A 25,582-nucleotide genomic window follows, 5' to 3' on the forward strand; every position below is an offset into this window, starting at 1 on the left:
GAAAAAGCATTGTTCTTGCAATTAATCCTGAAAATGTGTTATCATTCAGATAAAAAGTTATAATGGGATTATCCCCAAACTGGTTTGTTCTTAAAAACATATTTAGAAAATTATTTTTAGAAATAATTTATTACAAATGTATATATTTGCTTAAAATAAAGGCTTTTCAGGTACACAAAAGTTTTAGTGGGATGATGAAAATTGTTTATATATCATCTTTTATCCTTTTAGTAATTCTCATGTTATTCTTCACTGTTAAACACCTTTTTAGTGGGTTTGAGTTTTTTTAAATTAATAAGTTTGTCTAATAGCCATATAAGAGAATACTTTCCCCCACAGAGAAATTTGCATTATTTTCCAGTATTCATGGAATATTTTTAATGGAATATATATATATAGTTTTTTGCCAAAGCACGTCATATATAGTCCATTAAAAAATATTCCATGAATACTGGAAAAAATATATACATGGTCTATTAAAAAATGTATACATTAAAATATATATACATATATTTTTATATATGTGTATATATATGGTCCATTAAAAAATATGGCTACAAAGAAAATCTCAACAAATTCCCCCCAAGGGAAATATTCAAGCCCTTCCCATTTTTTTAAAACCACAATGAGATAAAAGTAGACATGAACAAGTAAAAATAGCACCACAAAATTATTTAGAAATTACAGAATAATTTTGTAAGTAACTTTTGTGTTAAAGGATAAGTCCAAAGAGAAAAAAAGACAGTTATTAGAAAATAATAAAATTAGGGCATAAATTAAGTATTACATTACCAAAAAAGGGAAATAGAATAATTATATAAAACCAAAGAAAATAAAAAATGCATTAATAAATATAAAAGTACACATTAATGAAATAGGAACAAAAATATGTTTGATAAGCCAATAGACAAATTCTAGCAAGTAGGACAATGGGAAAAAAGGAAAAAACAACATCTATAAGAAAAGGAATGTAAATGTACATAAAAGGGAAGTTAAATTTCTAATTCAACGACTAACAAGTCAAATCTAGCAGGTTTGTAAAATCGATACTGAGATTTATCATAGGACTTCCAAACTAGTTCAAAAGTAGAAATGTACATTAATAAAGAGAATATACTTAACAGATGATATAAAAATATTTGGCAAAGTTCTACAGGGATTGGTGTTTTTTTAAAATTAGGGACAGAAGGAAACTTACTTTAGCTGATAAAGGCTATTTATCAGAAACCTATGTAAACATTGTGAATAGCCAGAAGCATTCTTACCAGAAACAGGAATGAGAAATGATGTTTGATGTCAATACTATTAGCATTGTTCTGAAGGTCCCAGATAATTTAGTAAGAGAAAAAAAAAATGAGCTAGTAATATTTGAAAGAACTAACATCATTTGAGATGGTATGTTTGGTGACTAGAAAATCTAGTAGAACTAGTAAAGTGGAGATACATAATTTATCAACAGTGCGTAAGTAAAAAGCTATCTTAAGTAGAAAAATAGAAAATGTGGAAAAAAGTGACAGTCACGATATTGACAAAAAATCTAAAAATACCAGGAATAAGAAAATCAAGAGATGTTTATAGGACAAATCTTTCCAGAAGAACACAGAATAATGTAATAAATGAAGAAACATATTTGGAAAAATAGTATAAAGAGATCTATTTGTTTCAAATTTATCTTTGATTTGTAAATTTAAATAAAATCAATGGAATTCTTAAAAAGAACAGTTTTATTGAGATAATTCTCACACCAAAAATTTCACCCTTTTAAATTACCATTCAGTGGTTGTTAGCATATTCAGACTTGTGGTAACATCACCACTATCTAATTTCAGAACATTTTCATCACCTCATAAAGAAACCCCATACCCATTAGCAGTAATTCCCTTTTGTCCTACCTCCAGCCTCTGGTCATCACTCATCTACTCTCTTTTTGTGGATTTGTCTACTCTAGCCTTTTCATATCAGTGAAATAACAGAATATGTGGCCTTTTGTGGCTTCTTTCACTTAGCATTAATATTTTCAAGGTTCATCCAAGTTGTAACAAGTATCAGTACTTTGTTTCTTGTTATGGTGAAATAAGACTCCATTGTATGGATCTACCAGATTTTGTTCTCCATTCATCAGTTGATGGTCATTTCAGTTGTTTCCACTTTTTGGTTATTGTGAATAATGCTGCTGTGAACACTTGTATAAATTTTTGTGTGGACATGTTTTCAGTTCCCTTGGGTATATACCTGGGAGTGAAACTGTTGAGTCACAAGTTAACTCTATGTTTACCTTTTTGAGGAAATGTCAGATTATTTTCTGAAGCAGCTACACGATTTTACAAACCCACCAGCAACATGCAAGAGTTCTTATTTTTCCACATCCTCACCAACACTTGTTTTCTCTGTAAAAATATGTGTATATTTTCATAAATATTTCCACAAATATACAATAGGTATATTTTTCATAAATATTTTAATAAATATAGATGTATATTTTCTTTGGAGAAATATCTGTTCAGATCCTTTGTCCATTTTAAATTAGATTACTGTCTTTTTATTATTGAGTTGTAAGAGTTCTTTATACTGGATATTAACCTTTACATATATAATTTACAAATATTTTTTCCCATTCTGTGGGTTTTCTTTGATGTTCTTTAAAGCAGAAAGGTCTTAATTTTGATGTAGTCCAGCTTACCTATTTTTTTCTTTTATTGTTTGTCCCTTTGGTGTAACCCAAAGTTGAAGAGTTATGTATTTTCTTCCAAAAGTTTAATAGTTTTAGTGCTTATTAGGTCTATGATCCATTTTGAGGTAACTTTTTGTATATGGTGTGAGGTAAGAGTCCAGCATTATTCTTCTGCATGTGGATATTCAGTTATCCCAGCACCTTTGTTGAAAAGACTATTTCCCACATTTAATTGTCTCATCATCCTTGTCATTCAATGGGATATTAAAATAAAATTTAGCACACTAAATATATTTGAATAACTAAAAGAATGTTAAAAATTAGGAACAACATATGGGGCTTGCCCTCCAAGAAATTCTAATAGTCGTCTGTAGGAAACAAAATAGTTGGTACACTGCAGATGAAACCATTGGATCTGGAGAATAGAAAACAGAAAAATATATGAGAATTTAGTTTATGGTAACAGTAGCATCCCAAAATGGTAGGGGAAAAAATGGACTAGTCATTAAATGATGTTGAGTTGAATGGCTATTTATTTGGGAAAATAATTACCTCATAACATACATAAAATTAAATTTCAGAAGGGAGGAGTAAGTGAATGCCATTTTGTGATAGTTTTCTGTGAGACAGGAGTCTGAAGTTTTCTTGAAATGCACAATCACAACTGGGTAAACTTTACACAAATTTAGGAAGAGTTTTGAAAAAGTTTTATTATAACCGCTGATAGAATTATGGCATCATTCTCCAAATCATTACCAAAAAAATGGAAAAAGCAAACAACATTGCTTTAGGGGAAAAAAGATTGTAAAAGAATAAACCTGAAACATAGGAACAAGATTAAATGTAACCGTGATAGCAGTGAAGGACCCTTACTAAAGGTTACACCTTTGAGATTAGATATACAGGAAGGAGAACAAACACTTGTTGGTTGCTAAATTAAATAGTATAAGAAATTAAAGTGCTAAAGTTAACGGACTCATCCACAGTTACCCAGTGCTCTAATATATCATTCAAATTCAGGTTCTCTGTTTAATACTGTGAAAGATTTGCTAAGTTGTATTTTTGAAGGAATTTTGCCATTTCATCAAAGACATTGAATTTCCTATTCTGAAATATTATTTCTACTTGCTCTGGTAGGAAGGCACTGGCAGCCTTCATCTCTAGATGACTCAGAAAATATAACCACTGTGTCTTTGTTAATTTTGTCTCTTGAACCTTATTGGAGCAATTTGAGGAGGCATCGTCACCAGTGGAAGATAAATCAATATTCTTCCTTCCTCTTTGATTCTTGAAATATGATATACTTGCTTTCCTTTCATTTTCTAGAGTTTCTGGAATACTAGATTCTTCTGGGTTTGTTTTGTTTTTGGTTTTTGTTTTTGTTTTTTTTTTCTAGTTATATCTGAATCGGAGGTGTGTGCCCTGATAACCTTCCCTGCAGCATTCTCCTTTGGAGCACTGTTGAAATAACTTTCTAGACCCAACATGGAGCTGCTCCTGGGGCTCTTCAGCAAAAAATTTAGATAATGTTCATGTCCCTGTAAATGCTCCATTTGACAGAAATGCAGTTTATTCCGTCAGCCAACCCCCAAACGCCAAGCCAACTCTGGGCCTTCTTACCTGAAACAAGATTGTCTATGTGGCCCCAGCCAATTAGATATTTTTTATTTGTCTCTTCCTTGTTCTTTATGCTATAAAGTCTTTTTGCTTTTTGCCCCATTTTGCAGTTCTCCAAAAGGAGACTGGCTACTTGACGAAGTGTTAAAGCTTGTGCGTCTCACCTAAGTTGTCTTTTAAAAATCAATGTTTAACCACACTGAGAGAAATTGGTGAGGAAGGCCTGAGCCGGGAGGGTTCGAGAGAGTTGCTTTGGGTGCCTCTCCATTTTACTCCTCTCAAAGTGAAAAGAGCCCCAGTTGAAAAGATCCTATTGGTAGAAACCACCGTCCTGTGGGACTGGGGCTTTAATTGAACTATCCCAGTGTGCCCAGGCAGGACGCCCTCTAACCCACCAGCATGCCATGCGCCCACCCACCCCTGCCTCCAGAGAGGATGTGTCCTGGCCAGCACCCCAACAGGGCGGCACGAGGGGGCCAAAGAAGGGGAGCGGTGGAGCCCTCAGGCAGCACCCACCTCCTTTATTTATTTTGGGTTTACTTTGCCCTTCTACAAGCCTCATACGGTGAAACGTTGGGGCGCTGATTTTTAGACTTCTTTCATAAAAAGATAAGTATTTAAAATTACAAACTTTCTTCTAAACGCTGCCTTAGCTGCACCCCACAGATTTTGATATGACGCGTCTTTATTGTCATTTAACTGACCTGAACATTTCCTAATTTTCTTGTGATTTCCTCTTTGACCCGGGCTCTGGTTGCCCATTCCCTGCTCCCTTGGGCGCCTGTGCCAAGCCCTGGATGACTTCATTTAAGCCCACAAGACCTTGAAACCGGTCCCACCTTCCTGCAATCCCGCCACCAAGTGCTCGGCCTCGGAGGCCCCTCATCCTCCTCGCCAGAGACAGAGGACCCGGTAAGTGGACGCACTCGCACACGCGCTCACGTGCACACGTGCTCACGGGCACACCGCAGAGCTGATCGCAGGCCCTCCTGCTGTCCTGCTCTGGTGGCCTCAGTCTCCTTTCAGTTGAGCATGTTGCCCCGCCTCGTGTTCTTTTCTGGATCCCCATTTTCTTCCCGGCGCCCGCAGAGGTATCTCGACTGGTCTCTTTGGCCCACTTCCAGGGCTTGGCGAGGGCCCCGTGGGGGAGAGGGACGGAAAAGAGCGGGTGGGGGGGCTAAAGTCGTTCTGGAAGTCTGGTGGACAACTAATTAGACCCCCTTCGGGTCGCGCCGGAAGGAGTGGCCGCACTCCCGCGTGCTTTGTCTCCGCCTAGCCGGCCACCAGCCTCAACTGCAACCTCCCAGGACCGTGCCTTTTTATAACTGTCGATTGGCCCCCTGGAAAAAGATTTTGCCTCTCATTTTAACACGGAACCCCAGGGCCGTGGAGATTTCTGCTAGCGTGGCAGTGGATAGGGAGTCAGAATTTAGACTGTAGGGCGTGTCAATTAGAATGGGAGAAAACAGAGATTAATTAAATTCCCATCTCAAAAAGCCCATAAAAACATCAAGATAAAACAAAGAAAGGACAGAATAAAAATAAAAGTAGATATTAGTGCTGTGTAAAATAGAAAGGCAGTAGAACTAGCAAATAAGTTAGAATCCTCATTCTTTGGAAAAAATGGGGAAAAATTAGACAACCACTAGTTAATGTAATTGAGGCAAAGTGGGGAGGGAGAAGGAAACAAGAAGACATTAATGAAAAATTCAAGGGGACTGGACCTCAGAAGCAGGGCTGGCTACCTAATTTGTGGGCCCCAGTGCAAAATGAAAAGTCAGGAATCCTTGTGCAAAAAAAGAAGAAAAATGTGCCCTGAAAGGTACAACAATAAAATAGGTTTGTTTTTTTTTTCCCCTTCTCCGGTCTTCACTATCAATTATTAGCATAACTTTTCCTTTTCATCTTCCTGTAGTGCAATGTCGGCTTTAAATGTAATAAACAGCATTCAACACATATGTAGAATCACCAAAATTAAGCCAGTTGGGTTTTGTAATTCATGTATGCACATGCGTTTCATTCTCCCAGGACAGTAGAAAAATGCCATACAAAACGAACTCACTTTTTACACCCTTTCTTGACATGTGCACGCTCCACCAACGCTCTCTCCCTCCAGCTTCCTGATGAGTAAGGACCACGAGAAAAGAAACTCCGTGTTATGCCACATTTTCTTTCCTGTCTTTGTCATAATTTTCAGCCTCAGTAAATGCAGGGATGTATCTCTAAAGCAAAAGGGCAAGATGTGGTTCCTTGGTACCGTTTGTATTTCTTACAACACCACTGCCTTCATGCTGAGATGGAAACGAGTTTCTCATTGGAGCAGAAAGCTCAGCCTCTTTCTGGCCGTCAGCACCTGTACTTACAACACACTTAACCTTTCTTGAGTCTCACTGAGTTCCTTTCTACACACTGTGGGTCCACTGCAATTGCCTGTTCATGGGACTTGGGGAACATCATATCCAAATGAAAAGCGAGGAATGGCAGACATACATATTGTGCGAATATCCTGCACCCGCTCCATTGTCCCAATGGGTTGCCCTCCCGCAAAACGAGCCCTGCTCAGAATCACGTGCACAGCCCGATACATTTGATCCATCTGTCGGTTTACAGATCAATCCCTGCTGCCCGAGTGCGGAGCTGAACATGCATCAACTACCCACTGAGCCAGGTGCACCACGGGGCTGGTGGCTGTGCGCCCGCTCCCAGGGGGGTGAGAATCCAGCGGGTCCAGGGCTACTTGCGTCCGCAGAACATGAATATCAGGCTAGGCGCGCAGGCTTCCCGACAGGTGGCTGCGCTGACGGCTTTACCTTATTTGGTCCTTCTCAGCATGACTTATACTGGAACTTTGTGGTGTAATGTTATTACACATCTTTTCTTCCAGAAACGTCCATTTTTCTTAGAGTTACTTACTGTTTTGTAGTTTTATTTTATGTATTCATTATGTGATGGAAATGTAAATTGCCTTTTAATTATTCCTTTTCTTCCTCCTCTTCCTTTTTATCGTCCTCCTCCTCACCCCCCCCCCCTCCTCCTTCTTTTAAACTCGGAGACACAATCCTGGCGCTCTTCCCCCTCTCCAGTCAGGTACTTGCTCTTGTCTTAGAATGTTCCTTTCCCATTATCCGCAGGTCTCCCTTTGCTTCTCTTGTGTACCATCCCGTGTCCACATCGTTTTTTTCTTTACTTCCTTCCTCATTTTGTGACTCTCTTCCTCCAGAAAATTCTCGATCAAGGATTCATGGAAGTGAATATGTTCAATTTTTCATAGGTGAAACAGTGTTGATCCTATTCCTACATTTGACTGATAGTTTGGCTGGATTTTGTAAACCCTGGGTTAAAAATCCCTTTCTTTCACGAGTTGGAAGTTATTTTGCCATCATCTTTGAGTTTCTAGTGTTTTTGTTAAGAATGCCATCTGATTTTGCATGTGACCTTTTGTTGTTGTGAACTCTTAGGTTTTTTTCTTCTCCTCCAGTGTTCTCAAATTTAAGTTTGTGATGTTCCTTAATTTTGGATCTTTTCATTCACCGTTGTATAAATCTACTGTGTCATTTTACATTCCACCAACAACGTATGAGAATTCTTCCAGGGTTTGCCGTTCTCATTGGTTTCTAGAGATACGTCACTGTAGTTTTAATTTTAAAATGTAAAGAAACAACCAAAATATCAAAATGTCATTTAGATTTGCCTCCTCTCCCTGCCAAAAAAAGTAGTAATATCCTTTCCTGGTTGAGGAATTTGGAAACCAGACTTTCTTTTCTTTTCTGTTTTTTTAAAAGATTTTATTTATTTATTTGATAGAGACAGCCAGCGAGAGAGGGAACACAAGCAGGGGAAGTGGGAGAGGAAGAAGCAGGCTCATAGCAGAGGAGCCTGATGTGGGGCTCGATCCCAGAACGCCGGGATCACGCCCTGAGCCGAAGGCAGACGCTTAACGACTGCACCACCCAGGCGCCCCGGAAACCAGACTTTCATATAGTGTTGCTGAAAGTATAAGTCTGTGCAGGGTTTTTGGAGGGCCATTATCTAGTCAGTAAATCTTCACTTACTGTGCCAGGCACTGTCCTAAGCACTAAGTCAAATGGGGAATAAGACGAAGTCCTGCCTTCATGAGAAAAACAGATGATAACATAAACACAAGATCTTATATATCATTGTCACCTGCTAAGAAGAAAGTAAATGGGGTGCCAAAAAGTAAAGATTGGAGGTCGGCATACCTAGGTGGCAGGGTCCTAGAGGGCCCTGCAAGGAGGTGATATTTAAGCAATTTGGATTCGTATCTAAAGGTAAAATGTGCTTACCTCTTGACCGAGAGATTCCTCCTGTTAGAAATCCAGATTACAGAAACACACACACAGATGTGCGAGGGCGTTCACTAGTGCTCCTCTCGTCCCGCTGCGGTGCAGTCTAGCTCACAGTGCCAGTGTCATCTTTGAAAACTCAAGTCTAATCATGTCACTTCCCTGCTTAAAACCCTTCGATGAGTTGTACTTGAGATAAAATACAAACTCCTGCCCTTATAAAGCCCACTGTGGGCCGCCTGGGTGGCTCAGTCAGTTAAGGCGCCTGCCTTCGGTTCAGGTCATGAGCTCAGGGTCCTGGAATTAAGCCCCACGTCAGGTACCCTGCTCGGTAGGGAGTCTGCTTCTCCCTCTGCCTACCACTCCACCTGCTTGTGCTCACGCTGTCTCTCTCTCTCTGACAAATCAATAAATAAAATATTTTTAAAAAACAAAATAAAGCCCAGCATCATCTGGCCATTCCCTATTTCTAGCTTCACTTTGTTTCATACCCTTCCCCCCCCCTCCTTCCGATCCAGCCACCCTGGTCTGTTTTCTGTTCTTTACATAAGCTACAGCTTTGCACATACTGTTCCCTCTGCCTGAAAGCTCTTGCCCGATGCTTTCTGGGGTTGATACATTCCCATCCTTTGGGTCTCAGCTCAGGACTCACCTCCTAAGAATGGTCTTCGTGACCATATAGTGGCTTGTGTTCTGTCAGCTTGGTTACCCTGAGAACTGTATTTGACAGCAATGCTTTCCCTGTGTAGTTCTAGTTGGAGTTAGCCAAAAGAAGAGCGTGCAGGAAATTTGGAAGTGAAGCAATGGCCATGACTCTCTGAAGGTCATTGTAGTCCGATTAGGTGATGGGCAGACAGATGCAGCCGTGCCCAGTAGATTCCAGCTTGCACTTGATCTCCTTACCTTCAGCTTGCTGTGTCTGGCTCTTCTCTCCAAGTCCTGCCCCTGCTGAGCAACAGCCTCAGGCTCACCCTGCAGCAAGGGTGACGGAGGCAATGCAAAAGTCCTCCCCTTTGGGCACCAGGAGGCTGAGGCTTGTGAATGCTGTTGAGTGCATCCTGTAAAAAAGAAAACCAGAGGGATCCTGAGTGCTTCTTTCCCCCAATACACACTGGGCAAGGTGGCTGTGATGATTCCCATCTGGGGGAGAGAAAAGACTGGACACCGAGAAATGATCCAGTTTGAACCATCTGGGGGAGACTGTATTAATATTTCTGTTATTTTCGATGCATAATTATCTGTGGTCTTTGATTGTTTTCCTCTTTTAAGAAACGTTAGTAAAATGTTTGTAAAAGTATTAAGCATTGTCTACTCAGTTCCCAGAATTGATTTATTTTGTCACTGGTGTGATTTAGTTTACTTACATATCTCCAGAATTAAGATGGAAGTAGATTTTCTTTTATTCTCTCTCTCTTTCTTTCTTTCTTTCTTTCTTTCTTTCTTTCTTTCTTTCTTTCTTTCTTTCTTTCTTTCTTTCTTTCTTTCTTTTTTAAAGATTTTTATTTCTATATTGGACAGAGAGAGACACAGCAAGAGAGGGAACACCAGCAGGGGGAGCGGGAGAGGGAGAAGTGGGCTTCCCGCTGAGCAGGGAGCCTGATGGATGCGTGGCTCCATCCCAGGACTCTGGGATCATGACCTGAGCTGAAGGCAGACGCTTAACTGACTGAGCCACCCAGGCACCCCTAGAAGTAGATCTTTTATTCCCACAGTGCTTTTGGCTCCTTCTTAGAAATTAAACAAACATGTTAAAAAAAACAAAACAAAACAACACTCTGGCATGAAACATCCAAAGTAGGATTTTTGAAATGCCGCATAGCCAGTGTCTTACCATTCCTTTATTCTTTTTTTGTCACATTGAACTCTGGCTTCATGCCAGGTGCTGTCCTGGGCATTGAGACACAGCAGGAAACAAGCACACAAAATCCCTATTCTCCAGAGTGTATATTCTATTCAGAGAGATAGACAATAAGCAAGCAACAAAATAAATATATAATAAAATTGCAGGGACTATGTGCTATGGAGGAAAATAAAGCAGGGCTAGATAGTGACTCTGGGGAGAACCAGCCTTGCAACGAGTTAGGAGAACGTGTTTTAGGCAGAAGAAGTAACAATCGCTCAGGTCACGAGCCGGCAACAAGCTCCACGTGTTCAGGGAATAGCGGACCAGTGGAAGAGGGAGCGGACTCAGACATGAGGCTGGGCTTGGAGGGGTCAACAGATGGGGAGAACGGTGGAGTAAAGTGATCTCATTACCGTCTTTATAAGTTTGCTCTGGAAGCTTTGTAGAAAATTGGTTAGGACTAGGGTTAAGTTGTGAATGGAAATCAACGAGATGAAGATGAGAGCCAAGAGCTTTTGCTAGATTTCTCAAATTTGTCAAAATAACAGACTTCCCAATTTTCAGACCGTAATGTGAACCAGTTCTGTAGTCTGCTGAGACTCTTCAGCTGATAGGTGCAAATTATATTTGTATGTATGCATATGACAAAAATAAGCAACCATTTAATACTCCCCAGGGCAGAAACCTCACAATGCACGCAGGATGAAAGGAAGCCGGCAAGAGGCTGTTACAGCGGGTCGGGAGCACCAGCAGTAGGGCGGGGACGCAGCGCGGTCCTCTGGATGACCACCAGGGGGCCACACTGTGCCTTGCTGTACTTCCGGCTCTTCCGGAATAATCTGGGAATTGCTGAAATGTTTGGAAACAAAAATACCTTCTTTAAGCAAAACAGGCCTTTGTAGTGCAGCTGTGATGGTCCATCCTTTGAAAACACACACACACACACACACACACACACACACACACACACACACACCAGAGAAGCATCAATTTGGTGTCAGAAGGTGAGATTTGCCAAGCCCTAGAGAGATCATTCAATGCTTTCTAATGGGGGCACTATGGATGTGTTGATGAAACAGTTCCACCACGGGGGACCAGCCTAGGTGTGGTAGAAGGGTTGGCATCCCTGGATCCTGGACACCAAATGTCAGTAGCACTTACCAGTCACTGCAAAAACCAAAAATGCCATTACCCCCTCCCTCATTTCCAAAACCTCGCAGGACTAGTGCCCTCCGTAGTTATGAACCACGGAATCTTTTCATTTTTATCCCGGGGAAATTGAGGCCAGAGAAGGGAATGAACTTGCCTAAGTCATAGGTGAGACATATATAACACAGTCAGTGAAGATTTATTGAAAACTTGCTATGCAGAGTCCAGGCGTTCTACTAGAACCTGGCTGGTGTGGGGGACCAAGGGGGAGGGGTAGAGTGGAGTTCACAAGAAATACCAAACATGGTCTCTAACCTCAGAAGAGGAGAGGAAGAGAGTGCAAGGACTAATATTTTTTGGGAACCTATTGCATTCTAACACTTTCTAAACCTTTTCATGTTATCTTCGCAAAAGCTCTTTGAGGAAAGGGAAGCTCACAGGGGTTCATTGTAGTCAGAATTTGAATCCAGGTTTTTCTGACTCCAAAGTCACTATTATCTTTTCAATGGAAAGACGGTCCTCTGGGTAGCTTGGGGCCATATGCGCGTAAGTACTTGCTGAATTTTGATGAGTGGATCTGGAGGCAATAATCACTGGGATTCTTGGTTTTCTGACCTACAGGGAGCCCTCGTGCTGTGGTAGAAACTTGACATTAGAAATTGAATTTAAATTAAAAAAAAGGAACCCCCGCCCCCCCCAAAGAAAAGAAGGTAAAGAGTTCTGCTTTTACCATTGCTTCTACCCTATGTGGAAAGAGAGCTGTGGACTCTTTTGAGGAGACTCCTTATTTCTGGATACTAGGATGGCGTGCCAGACATAGAGATGTATTACTCAGATTCTCCCTCCAAGAAAGGGCTCATGGCTGAGGTATGAGGAGTGCGGTTAGCTGACAGCCTTCACTGTTCAGATTTACCTCCGTTCTTGAGCTGAGGTACTGGTTTTCCTGAGGTGGCTCCAGCCAGTGACTGAACACGACTGTGGTACAAGGGTCTATCCAATTTCTGCCTGACGCAGGACTCCTCTAGCGTTCTTCGGAGCTGCCCACTGGGCTGACGGAAACTTCTGTTGCATCTACATCATCTTTTCCTAATCCTTCTGTAACCTTGCCTCCTCCTTTTTCCTTTCACAAATGTTACTCCCGGATAAGCCTTTTACACCCCAACTCTGTCTCAGTATCTGTTTTCCAGAGGACCCAGCTGACACAGATGGTATGTTGTTAGCTCCAAGAAACCTTTCATCCGTAAAGGGAGTGGATATTTTAGAACTGGATTTGAGTTGGTATCAAAAGAATGTATAATCACCCGGGGTGTTAGGGACCAAGAAACACTTCCATTCTGGCACATGAATTAAATAAGCTTGTGTTTCTTCCTATTCTTCTTGGCACTGACAACATCTTGGTTTATGTAACATGGCTTGGATGTTCCCACTGGCTTTCTCAGTGAGTGATCTGTTCAATTAATTAAGAGTATGACTGAAGACAAGGTCACTAAGTCCATTTCCAGTCAGCCAATTCATTTCAATCGAGTTGCCTGGCTATGAATGAATTATTATCCATTCATATATGGATTCCATAAACCCCTTACCCACATGCTGAGTCATGATGTAGGCCAGTCATTTCTCAACCACCTGGTAGACTGTCACCCTTCTCTTGGGTCACTTATAAAATGCCTTGTATTTGGTGTTGAGTGAGGAAGTCCTAATGTGTTGGTGACCAGGTTCTGAACTTGAAGCCATGAATGGAAGGGAAGAGTTTTTCCTTTTTGGTATAGAAGTATCTCCACATTCCTTATGAGAAGAACAATCTCTCCATATCACCCGTCCACCCATTCAGCTATCAGATATCTGTTTACTAAAGAGTTGTTACTTGCCCTTCACCCGGTTAGACTCTTGACAGCCACACCCACGGTTCCACATTTCTGAGAAATCGACATGCGGCTTCTTCAGTCATAACTACCCGGCAGGTGCGTCTGAGGGTCTAAAGCATTTGTCCTTCACGTCAGAAACATCAAGCTTTGATCTTCGACAAGTGAAGTGATAAGAGTAGGGGCTCTGGGGTCAGACAGTCTTGGGTTCAAATATGGCTTCTCCCACAGACTGGCTGTGTGATCTTGGTCGGTTTACTTAACCTCTCTGAATCTTAGTTCCTACCTCTGCAAAACAGGATAATCCCTATCATATAAAGCTCTTATGAGGATTATAGGAAAGGATATTTGTAAAGCAGTTATCTAACACTGAGTTCTTACTCTATTTCTGACATTAAAATATTTTTTTTATGTATCAGGCCCTTGGACAGATGATATTTGTACTGCCGCATCCTCATTACAACTATTTGCCTTGGTAAGTGGATTCTGGCACAACCCCATCCTTGAACAAATGTGACTTTGAACAAGACCTTCTTTCTTTGGTTACCAGATTGTTCCTAAGTTTGATGAAGCCTAAAAGCCTTAAATATAAAATTTGCTGAAGCAACTTGACTGTAATATAGCAGTTTGGATTCAGGTTTCATGTTTGAAATGTGGCTATATGATTGAATATTAGCTCTCTGGTCATAAAAGATCGGTAGATATTTGGGGCCTAGGCAGTTCAGCCCTGGAATGACAGGCTACCCTTAACAAGAATCAGGACCCTAGTCAGCTGATCTCATAAAAGGGAAGGTGCAAAGACTAGCTTCCCAATACAGCAGCAGAGGCCACAATCATGGGATTGTGCCAGAACCCATAATATAAAATATCATTTTATTTTTAATAATATATATTACATAAATATGTATGTAAAACATATATGTATGTGTTTGTTTGTTTATTTATTTATTTATTTATTTATTTATTTATTTATTTATTTTACAAGTATTTTCTCCCAAATTGTCTCTTTCATTCTTTTGTGACTTTTGAAGAACAAAACTGCTTAATTTTGATGATATCCTATTTATGAAATTGCTCTCTTATGACTCACGCTTTGTATTATATCTAGAAAATCTTTGCCTAACGTAGGGTCAGAGATTTTCCCCTCTATTCTCCTTGAAAAGTTTTGTAGTTTTAGGTTTTCAATTTATGTCTATGATCCATTTTGAGTTAATTTTTGTATATGATGTAAGGATTGAAATTCATCTCACCGCATGGATAGCCAATTTTTCTAGCATCACTTGTTGAAACCATCACACCCTTTGTCAAAAATCAGTCATTCGTGTATGTGTTGATTATGCTAATATGACACGGTCTTTGTTATGGTAGCTTTATTTAAAAATCTTGAAATAGAGTAATGTTAATTTTCCAACTTGTTCATCATTTTCAAATTTGTCTTGGCTATTCTAGACCCTTTGCATTTTCATATAAATTTAAAAATTTTGAAATCTATTTGCCAATTTCTAGCAAAAAGTGCCTACTGGGATGTTGATTTTGGTTAATCAAATGGAGGGAATAAAATACACAGCCTTTGCCACCAAGTCAAGGTCAGTTCTTTCATCTAAGGGGCAGGAAGACTCAGAGCCCATAATGGCTAAAGTTATATAGACCTCAAAATACCAGTGCCTAGATACTGGTTGAGCAGATATAAGGAATGGTCACAGGGGCTGGAGGGACTTTTTTTTTTTAAGATTTATTTATTTATTTGAGAGAGAGCGCACACACAGCGGGAGAGGGAGGGAGAAGGAGAGAGAATTTCAAGTAGACTCTGCACTGAGGGCAGAGCCGACACAGGGCTTGATCTCAGAACCCTGAGATCATGACCTGAGCCAAAATCAAGAATGGGACCTTAACCAACTGAGCCACCCAGGTGTTCCTGGAGTGACTCTGTAAAGCTGCAGATAGAATGCCACAATTCCTAGGTTCACTGCCTTGTGCCCAGCTCTTCCATGACACTCACCTCTTTCTGTTTGGGGGGTGGTGCAGAAAGGGACAAGACACAAGGCAGAAACGAACCACAGCTTTTAACAAGCCCCAGCTGGGGGCACGGGATCGTACTCACCTGCAATGCTCTTCCCACATGCCCTCCACATCTTTATACACTCCCTGACTTTCAAGACCTATACCAAGTCCCACCTTCTCCAGGAATAATTCTCTGACCACCATGTGCCAGACATTATGCTGAGGGTTCTACATATACCATCCCATTGAATCCCTACAGTAATCTATGAGGCACATTTAAAGGAAACTAAGGCTCAGAGAAGTTAAGTCTGTCCTCATGGCTTCAAAATGGCAGAGATAAGAAGGAAGCCCAGATCTACATTAATTCCAAAGCCATGTTCTTAAGCCCTTTCTATGTGATACCACCTCCCCAGTGTCACCCCTTTTCTGACCTACAATGGTTTGGACTTAGTCCCACTCAGTTGGGTTATTTCATATACTGGTAGAGTAAAGTTTTCATCGAGTAGATGAAGCATTTCCCCAACTCCATTGAAGGTTACTTGAAGGAAGAGATGACATTTTGTACTTCTCCATCTCTCTTACGAGGCCTATGGTTTGGTGATATATACGCAGGGATTAAATACTTTGTCCATTCATTGTGGGGGAAAGGGGAAACCACAGTGGTTCAGAGAATAAGGAAAAGAAATTAAAATATACTGAATATCAGAAACCATATGTCATTATTTTATTCCATCCTATTTTGATCAACTCTATTTTAACATTTTGTGAAAGGTACTATCATCTTTGGTAGAGACAGTTGCTTTGCTTCTGAAATTAATAATAATGGAGTGGCATGCCCAATTCTGTGCACCACGCAAGTGGTGGAATATAGGTCCCCTGCACACTCCACTTCCCAGTTATAGTCCATTCCCACCACACATAATTGCCTTTCTGATTCCAAGCCAGAGCCACAGTTAAATCTGGTTCCAAAAGGCAGCTCTTTTTTTTCCCACTATTTTTCTTGCGTATGTGTTTTGAGAAATCTAAGGCCACCAAGGAGATCTAAAAGAGACGAGATTGCCAAGTTTCAAAAGGGCAGAACAATCCTTGGCCTCACACCAGTGAATGACAGACCATTTCACGGAGTGGGAGGAGGAAAGGTGGTGTCCCCTGGATGAAAAAACTAGATCCGGACCAGATATAAAAACAGAGGATTGGAGAGTGGAGCCACCAGCAGGGAGAGACTCCCTCTCAGTGACTGTGGGGAAGACGGTGCCATCCCCTGCCAAGATGAAGCTGCTGGTGCTGTGTTTGGGGCTGATTCTAGTCTGTGCCCACGAGGAAGGAAACGATGTTGTGAGAAGAAACTTCGATATTTCAAAGGTAGAGTCGGTAAAGTGTAGTAGCTTCAGACCTTGGGGTTGGTTTGGAGGATTCTGAGGCAATGTGGCCCTACCGGAGGACGGGGTTCCTTTGACATACTAGACAAAGGGGTGGTTTCAGACTTTCCACTAAGAGCAGTTGTTCCATGTGAAAAGATGACAATGTTTGGGGTCCTCTATTCTCCTTGGAGGGGCAGTGGAAAGAGCCCTAGATGTGGCGCCAATTGACCTGAGGTCTAATTCCACGTTCATGTCACTTATGAGTCCCGGCCCACAAGCCAGGGTTCACGGAGACGTGTGATCCTGTGGTGTTGTTCCCTTTCTTCTTTTCTCACCCAATCATTTTACTGATTTATTGCAGATTTCAGGATATTGGTATTCTGTTCTCTTGGCCTCCGATGTCAGGGAAAAGATAGAAGAAAATGGTAGCATGAGGGTTTTTGTGAATCACATTGAAGTCCTGAGCAACTCTTCTCTGTTCTTTAACATGCATATAAAGTAAGTGTGGCCTTTTTCACTTGGGAAAGGAAACATGAGAGTCTGAATATGGTGTTAGAACTCTGTGTGCGAGCGCACGCATATGCACACAGGTGCACACATACACCCTGGGTCTGTATTCAAAATCAGAGCCCATTATCTGACACTGATCCAGGACCTGGAGAACCTGGGCCTTTTCTAGATTCAGAGACAAGAATCATGACAGAAATAAACTAAAACCGGAGTAGAGGAGGTAAGGGGTGGAGGGTTTCAGAATCATAAGGAGTGTGACATAGGTTTGGAGCACAGGATTTGGAATTGGCAGCCTCTCTCTCTCTTGAACCTCTCTCTTACTAGCTGTATGACCAAGAAACTTCATCTCTTTCCACCCCAGTTTTCCCTTGGGTAAAGAGGATGATAATAATTCCCTCGTGGTGTTTTGCAAGGACTGAGTGAGGTGATGTTTGTAGAGCACTTATCTGAGAGGTTGGCCCCTGGTGAGCCCTCGGCTAATTATCTAGCCAGGTGGTTGTAGTAATAGTGGGAAATAGCGGCAGAAGAACAGTGATAGAAGTCATTGACTCATTCTTGAAGTATCACCTAAAGTGAAATAATGTAAATAAAAGCTCTTTGGAAACTGCACCCCCAAAGTGTTCAACAGTTAAGTGGAATAGAAAGTCATAGGTAGAGTGTGAGGGAGCCTAACCCGTCAATATCTCTGGGACATCAGCTTCTTCTGTTTTACAGAGTGGATGGAAAGTGTACTGAACTTGCTCTGCTTTCTGACAAAACAGAAAAGGATGGTGACTATAGTGTTGAGTGTAAGTATATGAAAGTCTTTCTAAATTTGACTTCCAACTCCAAGAATTTACTAAACCCCAGTATCTTCAGGATCTTGACCAATTCCTGATCAGTGTTTATGCACATGATATAATGGGGGCCATCTAATAGATAATATCCTGAATCTGGAAGAATCTTAGGTATAAAAGCCAATGCCTGGCACATAATGCCATCAGATAAAGAAGGCAGTTTGGTTATAGGTACCTCCAGCAAGGAAAGGAAATTCGCAGAAAAACAAGAGCAAGGGCAGCTTCTCATTCCCCGCGCACTTTCTGATGATGTCTGGTGGGCCATTGCCACAGCACATTGCTCGGGATACAGCCCTGGATATGGATGCCAGTGGGGCTTGTAGAGAGGACAGAGACACATGGTTGGCAGAGACGGTCAAGGGAGGTAGGTGAGTCTCAGGGAGGGTGATAGAGCATAAGTTGCCGCTATGGCTGAATTTTTTTACCACTTGTAGTCATTGTACCAGTATCCCTTGGGATGTTGCCTCACGAAGCCCCGGGAGACGTAAATGAAGGCATTAGATAGCACGCTCTCTCTCTTCCACCATATGCACTTGAATCTGTTTTGTGGGTGAGACTAAGTAAAGGGTTTCCCTTGCTTCCCGTGGACCGAACAAGCTCTGAGCTGTGTTCTGTTTCCTCCACAGATGATGGATACAATGTATTTAGGATAGTTGAAACAGACTACACTGACTACATTATATTTCATCTTGTGAATTTCAACGAGAAGGACTCATTCCAACTGATAGAGCTCTATGGTAGAGTATTTTCACTCTGACACTCATCTTGGGGTGGGGAGGGGGCGAAAGGAAGGTGAGCCTGGAGACAAAGTGGTCCTCCCAATTTTATCCTGGAATGTCTCTGCTCCCCTGAAGACAGATGCTCACCTTTGGTAATCCCTCAAGCTCGGTGATGGGAAAATGGTAACCTCTCTCATGGTGCCAGAAGCATATCCTTAAGATGTCAAATTCAAGACAGGTTATAACCCATCCCCAAGACTTCCACCTAAGCACCCAATCAGTGCTGTTCATTTTCCCATCCATCTGGAGCCACCCCCTCATGAGCCTCAGTGACATACTCAAGATACAATAGTTCCTGTCACTCTCCCCACAGCCCGAGAACCAGACACGAGTGAAGAAGTCAAGAAAAATTTTGTGGAATATTGCCAAAAACATGGAATTGTTAAGGAAAACATCTTCGACCTGACAGAAGTTGGTAAGTTCGGCTATTTTTGGTTTTCCCTCCCTAAATTCCCATGTTACTGAAGGGAAAAAACAAGAGAACGCAACACCCCTAACTGATTGGTCTCCTTTGTCCTACCCTGGGGAGTGAGCTGGGGCTGGCGTGTGCATATGCTTTGTCTCTACAGATCGCTGTCTCCAGGCCCGAGGGAGTGAAGAGGCCCAGGGCTCCAGGTTGGTGATTTCTGGTGGAGAGGGTGGCCCAGGGATGAGTACCTTCCAGAAGCATTAGGGGTTTGTGTCCAAAGATGACAATGAAAATAATTCGGTAAGGAAGCTTTGTGGGGAGAGCTTGAGATGTGGAGTCGGAGGAGCTGGGTTCAGGACTCATTCCTATCACGTGCTTTTGAACAGATGACCTAAGCAATCACATGTGTGGACATGATGTTGGTGAAAGGCCTCAGTAATTGATGATGTGCTAAAAATCGTTAAGACTTAAACATTTGAAATAGGGTAAGAGTAATAGGGTGTGAGTTTCATACTCATTATTCATACACATAGCCATTTCTGTGTTCATGGTCTATCTTCCATGCCCAGAAGGCCATCTCACCCTCCAATTTATGGCAAACATTTCTTCCTTTGATCTCCACACGTCCTTAACTTCTCATTGGAAATAGCACCGTCTGAATGTCCATTTGTCCTCTAAGCAGGAAAATAGACTCTGACTTTTCTCATCAGTTTCCTATCTTAGATTTATTGTAGAGCTTCATTCAGCTAATGTGGCTTGCATAAAGTAAGCATTTAATAAAAGGTAGCTATGGCTTTGCCATTGTCTCTCCGTTTATCAAAAACTCTTCAAAACTTCTAGTGCTGAAGATGACAGAAAGAAGCCTTGTGTCCCTCACTGCTTCCTTTCTTTTTGTCATAGATTCAGTTTGGGGAATATTAAGATGAGATCAGCAACAGGGAAAAAAAAAAAGGCATTTACTCATTGCCCTCCCTCCCCTATTTTGGCAAATGACATAGGTTAGAATACAGGTTGACATCTCCTTCCTCACCATTTGTCTCTATAATAGAAATTCTTTTTTGCTCTCAATTCAATCCAAGAAGTGCGTAATACATTTCTGTGTTCTCTTTTTCATCTGCTGATTTAGTGCTGAGTGAATGCTTCCTCATCTGGGCTCCAGGATCTTCCCTTCCATGGTCCCCACGCCATCTAGTAACAAGTTCTGTGACCTGATTTCCATCATTATCACTTGTGAAAGCATTATCTCTGTCTGGGTCTTCAGGATCTTCCCTAATTATCTAGGAAAACTCAACGACCAACCGAGAATTAAAGATTGTCTCCTAACTTCCAACTCCCTTTGCCATACGCAGGAGAACTCTACCATGAATAAGACCTTCCTCTCCTTGGTCAATAAATCATTAGTCTTGCAGTCCTGTGGTTTGTCTTTGTGTATAGAGCAATGTGGGGCTGACAACAAGTGAATGGGGGGGGGGGGAACCTCCCTGGCTCTGAACCCATAATCCTTCTCTAGCTTCTCAGAATCATCCCTGAGTTTCTCCTTCCTCTGCTATAACTCTCTGTCCCTGTGAGTGCTGCTTGCCCTTTGATTTGCCTGTTTCTTAGTGACCTGTTAAGAGAAACCTGCCCAGAGTTTGCCCCATGCTAGAATTCTCTTTTTCAGTGGAGTGCTGAGAGACAGATGCTGCAGAGCCTGGTACTGGCTCAACAGGGTTCAGGACCTGTCCCCATTTTTCAGCTTCTCCATGTCATTCATCCTAGGAGATGGTTGGTGTCCTCCCATTCTCTTGGAAAAGCGCCTTTAATCCCTACAGTCATCTTCTGTGAACATATTGAGTGAGGTTCCATTAAGGGTGAGCAATCCTTACCTTCAGCAGTCTGCACTTGGTACGGTCAGGAGGCATTAAGGAGGCAAAATGCTTTCAGCCTCTTCTTTGGGGAGCTTACAGGCTTTGGGGAAAGGGAAATTAAAGATTCTTCCCCATTTATAATCCTTTAGCAACAGTGTAAAAGTTACACATGGGAGTTGGGGCAGAGCAAGACCTGGGTGGGGCGTTGTCCTACAAAAGGAATGACTAGGTCATTATGGACATAAGGGTAACGAGGGAAGGCTTTGGAGGCATGTGGCACTCCCCACATCTTACTCTGCCTCCAGGTCAGAAGAAGAAGTTAGGCTCAGACTTATTGCTCCGGACTTAAGCATTTGGTCTGATTGGCTGAAATATGGCAAAAGGCTATGTAGAAAGCCAACCAGTCAGGCTGAGATCACTCATTTTTTTTTTAAGTATAGTTGACACATAATGTTACATTATTTTCAGATGTGATGCAACAAGTCCATCAGATGGAGTAGTCATGTCCCTGATGCCAGATCTCGAGAAAATCCAGGATCCCTCATTTAAAAAAAAAATTATTTATTTATTTATTTACTTATTTATTTATTTAAGGGGGGCAGAGGGAGAGAGACTTTCAAGCCAGCTCCCCACTGAGCATGGAGCCCAACCTGAGGGTCGATCCCATGACCCTGAGATCACGACCTGAGCTGAAATCAAGAGTCAAATGCTTAACTGACTGAACCACCCAGGGGCCCCTAGGACCCCTCATTTTTTAAAAAAGATTTTATTTGTTTATTTGAGAGAGAGAGAGAGCAAGAGAGAAAGAGAGCAAGAGTTGGGGGGAGGGGCAGAGGGAGAGAGAGAAGCAGACTCCCCACCGAGCAGGGAGCCCAATGTGGGGCTCAATCCCAGGACCCTGGGATCATGACCTGAGCCCGAGACTTAACCAACTGAGCCATCCAGGTGACCCATAGAACCCCTCATTTTTAATTGTTAGCACTTACGGGATAGAACAGCTGATACCCAGAGAGGCATGGTTTAACATACCCTTGAGAACACTGAAGACATTACCAACAATAACAATGCAAGGAGGGCCACAATGATGACAGGAGATGGCTGGTTAGTGCCACCTGTCAGCCAAGAAGCATGCAGAGAAAGACCCTCTGTTGTTCTCAGGTCAAGATGGCAGCTTGAGCTCACACTGAAACCTACCCTCCAACTCCAGCCCCTTTATGCAAATGAGTCAAGAAATGTTCAGAATACTGGAAAGCAAGGAGTGAAGATGTCCGTAGATCAGAAGCAGAGCAGTCTTTCTGGAAAGGGAAGGGAAAGGAAGGGAAAGAAAGAAATGATGTGGGTAAACAAGCCAGAGCAGCACCGTCCTCTGGGTTCCAAGTACAGAGCTGGGTCACTCATGCAGGGTTGGGTGCAAGTGGCACAATGGCCAGTGGGGTCACAGAAGGAAGCTGACTGCCTGTGGCCTGCAAAGGAGATACCACCACCCGTTTGGGAAGGAAAAACAGTCCCTGCTATTCTAGAACCATCGTGACTCCCACTGCTAGGCTTCAGTGTTATCACAAGCTGGCCCGATGCTCACAGCTAGACCATTATTAGACATAAACAATCTCATAAAAAATCAACATTAGACAGCGTCACTCTGAGATAAAAAAAAAAAAAAACAAGGGCATTGTGCAAATATGCCCCCTCTCTCTGCTAAAACGACTGAATTCTACTTCTTTACCCTCATGCTCGTCTCCACTCCTTACAGGTAAGATTTATTAAGATAACCAATCGGACTTGCCCCTGCTTTCTGACAGCACCCAATCTAGAGCTTCCCAGATCTTCCCCAAATCCTGTAGTAGGTTCTTCCTAACCTTCTCTTACTGAGACACTCATGGCTCCCCATGGGGAGCGCTCTTCCTCCCTGTAATAATAAACCCAGCTTGTTCAACTCCAGTATGTTCCTGGTGATCTTTGGTTGAAGAATATTAACCTTTTTAGGACTAGAACCCGGACCCACTCCATGCATGTGCTGCCTGGAATTCTGGGAGGCGCCAAGCTAAATCACAGGTGTCGGGTCTGGCTTAATGCTGTGTATCCTCGGGGGCTAGGACACAGGACGCCTCCAAGGAGTTTGGCCTGGGCAGCTAGGAGGATGGAATTGCCATTTCCTCCAGTCAGCTGGAGAAACCAGTGTAGTGGGGAAGGATCAGTATCTCAGTTTGGGACATTTCATTAGTTTATCTAGCTTGCCTGCTATTAAAAAAAACAAAAGGGGGACTCTACCATATCCAGTGTGGTTGAATGAAGATAGAATTAATTTCACTCTCCCATGAACAATCTAAAGCGAGCGTTCCAAGTTGGCTGGCAATTCCGTTCTTCCTATCTTGTTTCTCCAACCCTAAGACATCGTCCTCATCCGTGTGGTCAACCTGAGTTGCAGGAAGTGAGAGAAAAGAGAATGTGGTGGAAATATGGTCTTATGCCCACTGCCCTCTGTGGTCCCTGGCCCTGGGGGGTTCTTCCTCGTCCATTGCACCGCCAGCCACACCCGCGTTCTGCTTGTCAAAGCTTGGAGAGACTATTTTGTGGATTAAAGAGTCACATGCTTTTGCTATAGGCCAGTCCTAAATTTCTTTTGGCAATGCAAATTCTTCAAATACTCAGTAGGCTTATGCCTTTAGCTCTTGACTTTTCCTATATTGATAACCAGATCCCCCAAAATCTTACTTAGGCATAGATTTACGCCTGGAAACTCGGCGATTTTCTAGATTGGCATTTATGCCCTGGCCACCCCATCTCCCTTTCTTAATTTAAAGGTGGCTGCTTTGAGCCCATCGGAAACAATGGATTTGGGTGGGGTGGGCCCTTAATCATTTCTTTGCCAGCAGGCTTGCGACCTTTTACAACACAGCCCTTACATGCTACTTACGTCCTACTAAGACTAGACGGCCACGTCACAGCCACTGCTTCCAACTGCTTCACTTTGGGGTAGAGAAGCCGTGACCCTCACTTAAATTCTGCTTTCTTATGAGCTCCCAGAGACGTCAGCTCTGTGCCACCCAGGGAGAGGGGTGACACAGGTGAAGTGAAACTATTCATTTAACTTTCTTCAGTGCTTCTAGTCTGGGAGTATTTTGCTCCATCTGGCTGCTGGACCCTCCCAGTTGTACTTCCCAGCTCCCACAAAGGGATCCTCGCCCATGAGTGGTGGCGAAATAGGTGTCTCTGTTAGGGGACGAGGGCTCACACCGCCTCTTCCACCATCTCGCTGATGTCAGCCCAGATTATTTCACCGAAAAGACGCACAGAGAGAAAGATGTCGCGTTTTCAAACCTACTTAAACGTTTTCTAGAATATCTAATGGAATCAGGGATCGTATGAAAGGTGGCGGAATCGGCCACCACCCGGAGCTAAGCAACTGCTTCTCGATACACTCTGTTCAGGAACTGGAGGGCTGAGCTCACAGCCAAGTCCCACCAGCGATTCTCCACCGTGATACATAAATTCTAAGTTGTTTTTTTTTAAATTAGTTTCTTATCACCCTACTCTCACCTCACTGCCCATCCACATATTCTTAGGGTCTGAAAACAAATTGAGTTGAGGAACGGAAATAATTTGCTACAAAGAGCACCCCTGAACATATTTCAAATGCAGACAAACACAAACTAGGATTATTCAGTAGATCATATATGCCACGTTTCCTTCCAGGAGTTAAAGATATATGCAAGGAGACTCCGCTCCTGCATCAAAATACAGTGAGGAAACCCTATTTCGGCATCCAGCTGGACAGGAGACATGGGTCCCGGACGGATTTTCTCTTGTAACAAATCACCACGGCGCAAGTTTCGAAGGTCCGAAGACTGACATGGGGCTCACTGGGCCAAAACAAAGCGAGCCCCAAGTCTGTCGATTTATTCAGATCATCTTCTATGTCTTTTTTTTAGAGTTTTAAAGTTTTCCCTTTAGTAATCTTCTCGTGTATTCTTGGTTGTTGAGTCCTGTATGCTTTGACTGTCTGTTCTGGTTTTTGGTTTTTGTAACCACTAGTTGTTATCATGCGTTTTTGCTGGGTCTAGAGAAATGTTACTGATTTTTGTAAGTTAAGCTCCTTAGCAAGCTTGATGACATTTTTTCATTAGTTACAGTAAAATCAGTTCTAATGCTTTATGGATTCTGTTGATTGTCTAGGTGTATGGTCATATTATCTGCAAATAATGTCAATGCATGTCTTCTAATGCTTACACGTCTCTCTCTCTCCCTTTTTTTCTCTCCCTATAACGTTAGCCAAACCTCAGGACCACTTTAAATGTTGAAACCATGCTGTCTATACCAGGGGTTAGCAAACCATGGCCCATGGGCCAAATCCTTCCATCTGCCTATTTTTTTATAGCCCGTGAGCTAAGAACAT

The 25,582-nt window shown here is 42.2% G+C and overlaps 1 protein-coding gene across 5 annotated transcripts; it reads left to right on the forward strand.

Annotated features, from left to right (window-relative positions):
- The first annotated feature begins 55 nt into the window (after nt 1-55).
- Nucleotides 56-25,304, forward strand: LOC123803397 (lipocalin Can f 6.0101-like). Of its 5 annotated transcripts, XM_045814804.2 has the most exons (9): nt 56-5,200; nt 13,866-13,921; nt 16,466-16,809; nt 17,170-17,306; nt 18,033-18,106; nt 18,781-18,891; nt 19,247-19,348; nt 19,503-19,548; nt 20,469-20,750. In XM_045814804.2, the coding sequence occupies exons 3-9, from the start codon at nt 16,552-16,554 to the stop codon at nt 20,476-20,478; spliced, it is 738 nt and encodes a 245-aa protein (XP_045670760.2). In that variant the 5' UTR covers nt 56-5,200; nt 13,866-13,921; nt 16,466-16,551; the 3' UTR covers nt 20,479-20,750. The 5 variants fall into 5 exon arrangements, with proteins under 5 accessions (XP_045670760.2, XP_087725592.1, XP_087725590.1 ...); XM_087869466.1 differs by lacking the exon at nt 20,469-20,750 and adding an exon at nt 24,883-25,304 and having other exon boundaries at nt 13,866-16,809; XM_087869464.1 differs by having other exon boundaries at nt 13,866-16,809.
- The last annotated feature ends 278 nt before the right edge of the window (nt 25,305-25,582 follow it).

Source organism: Ursus americanus, chromosome 18, assembly GCF_024610735.1.
Source record: "Ursus americanus isolate L20-20 chromosome 18, mUrsAme1.1.p, whole genome shotgun sequence".
NCBI classification, from domain to species: Eukaryota; Metazoa; Chordata; class Mammalia; order Carnivora; family Ursidae; genus Ursus; species Ursus americanus.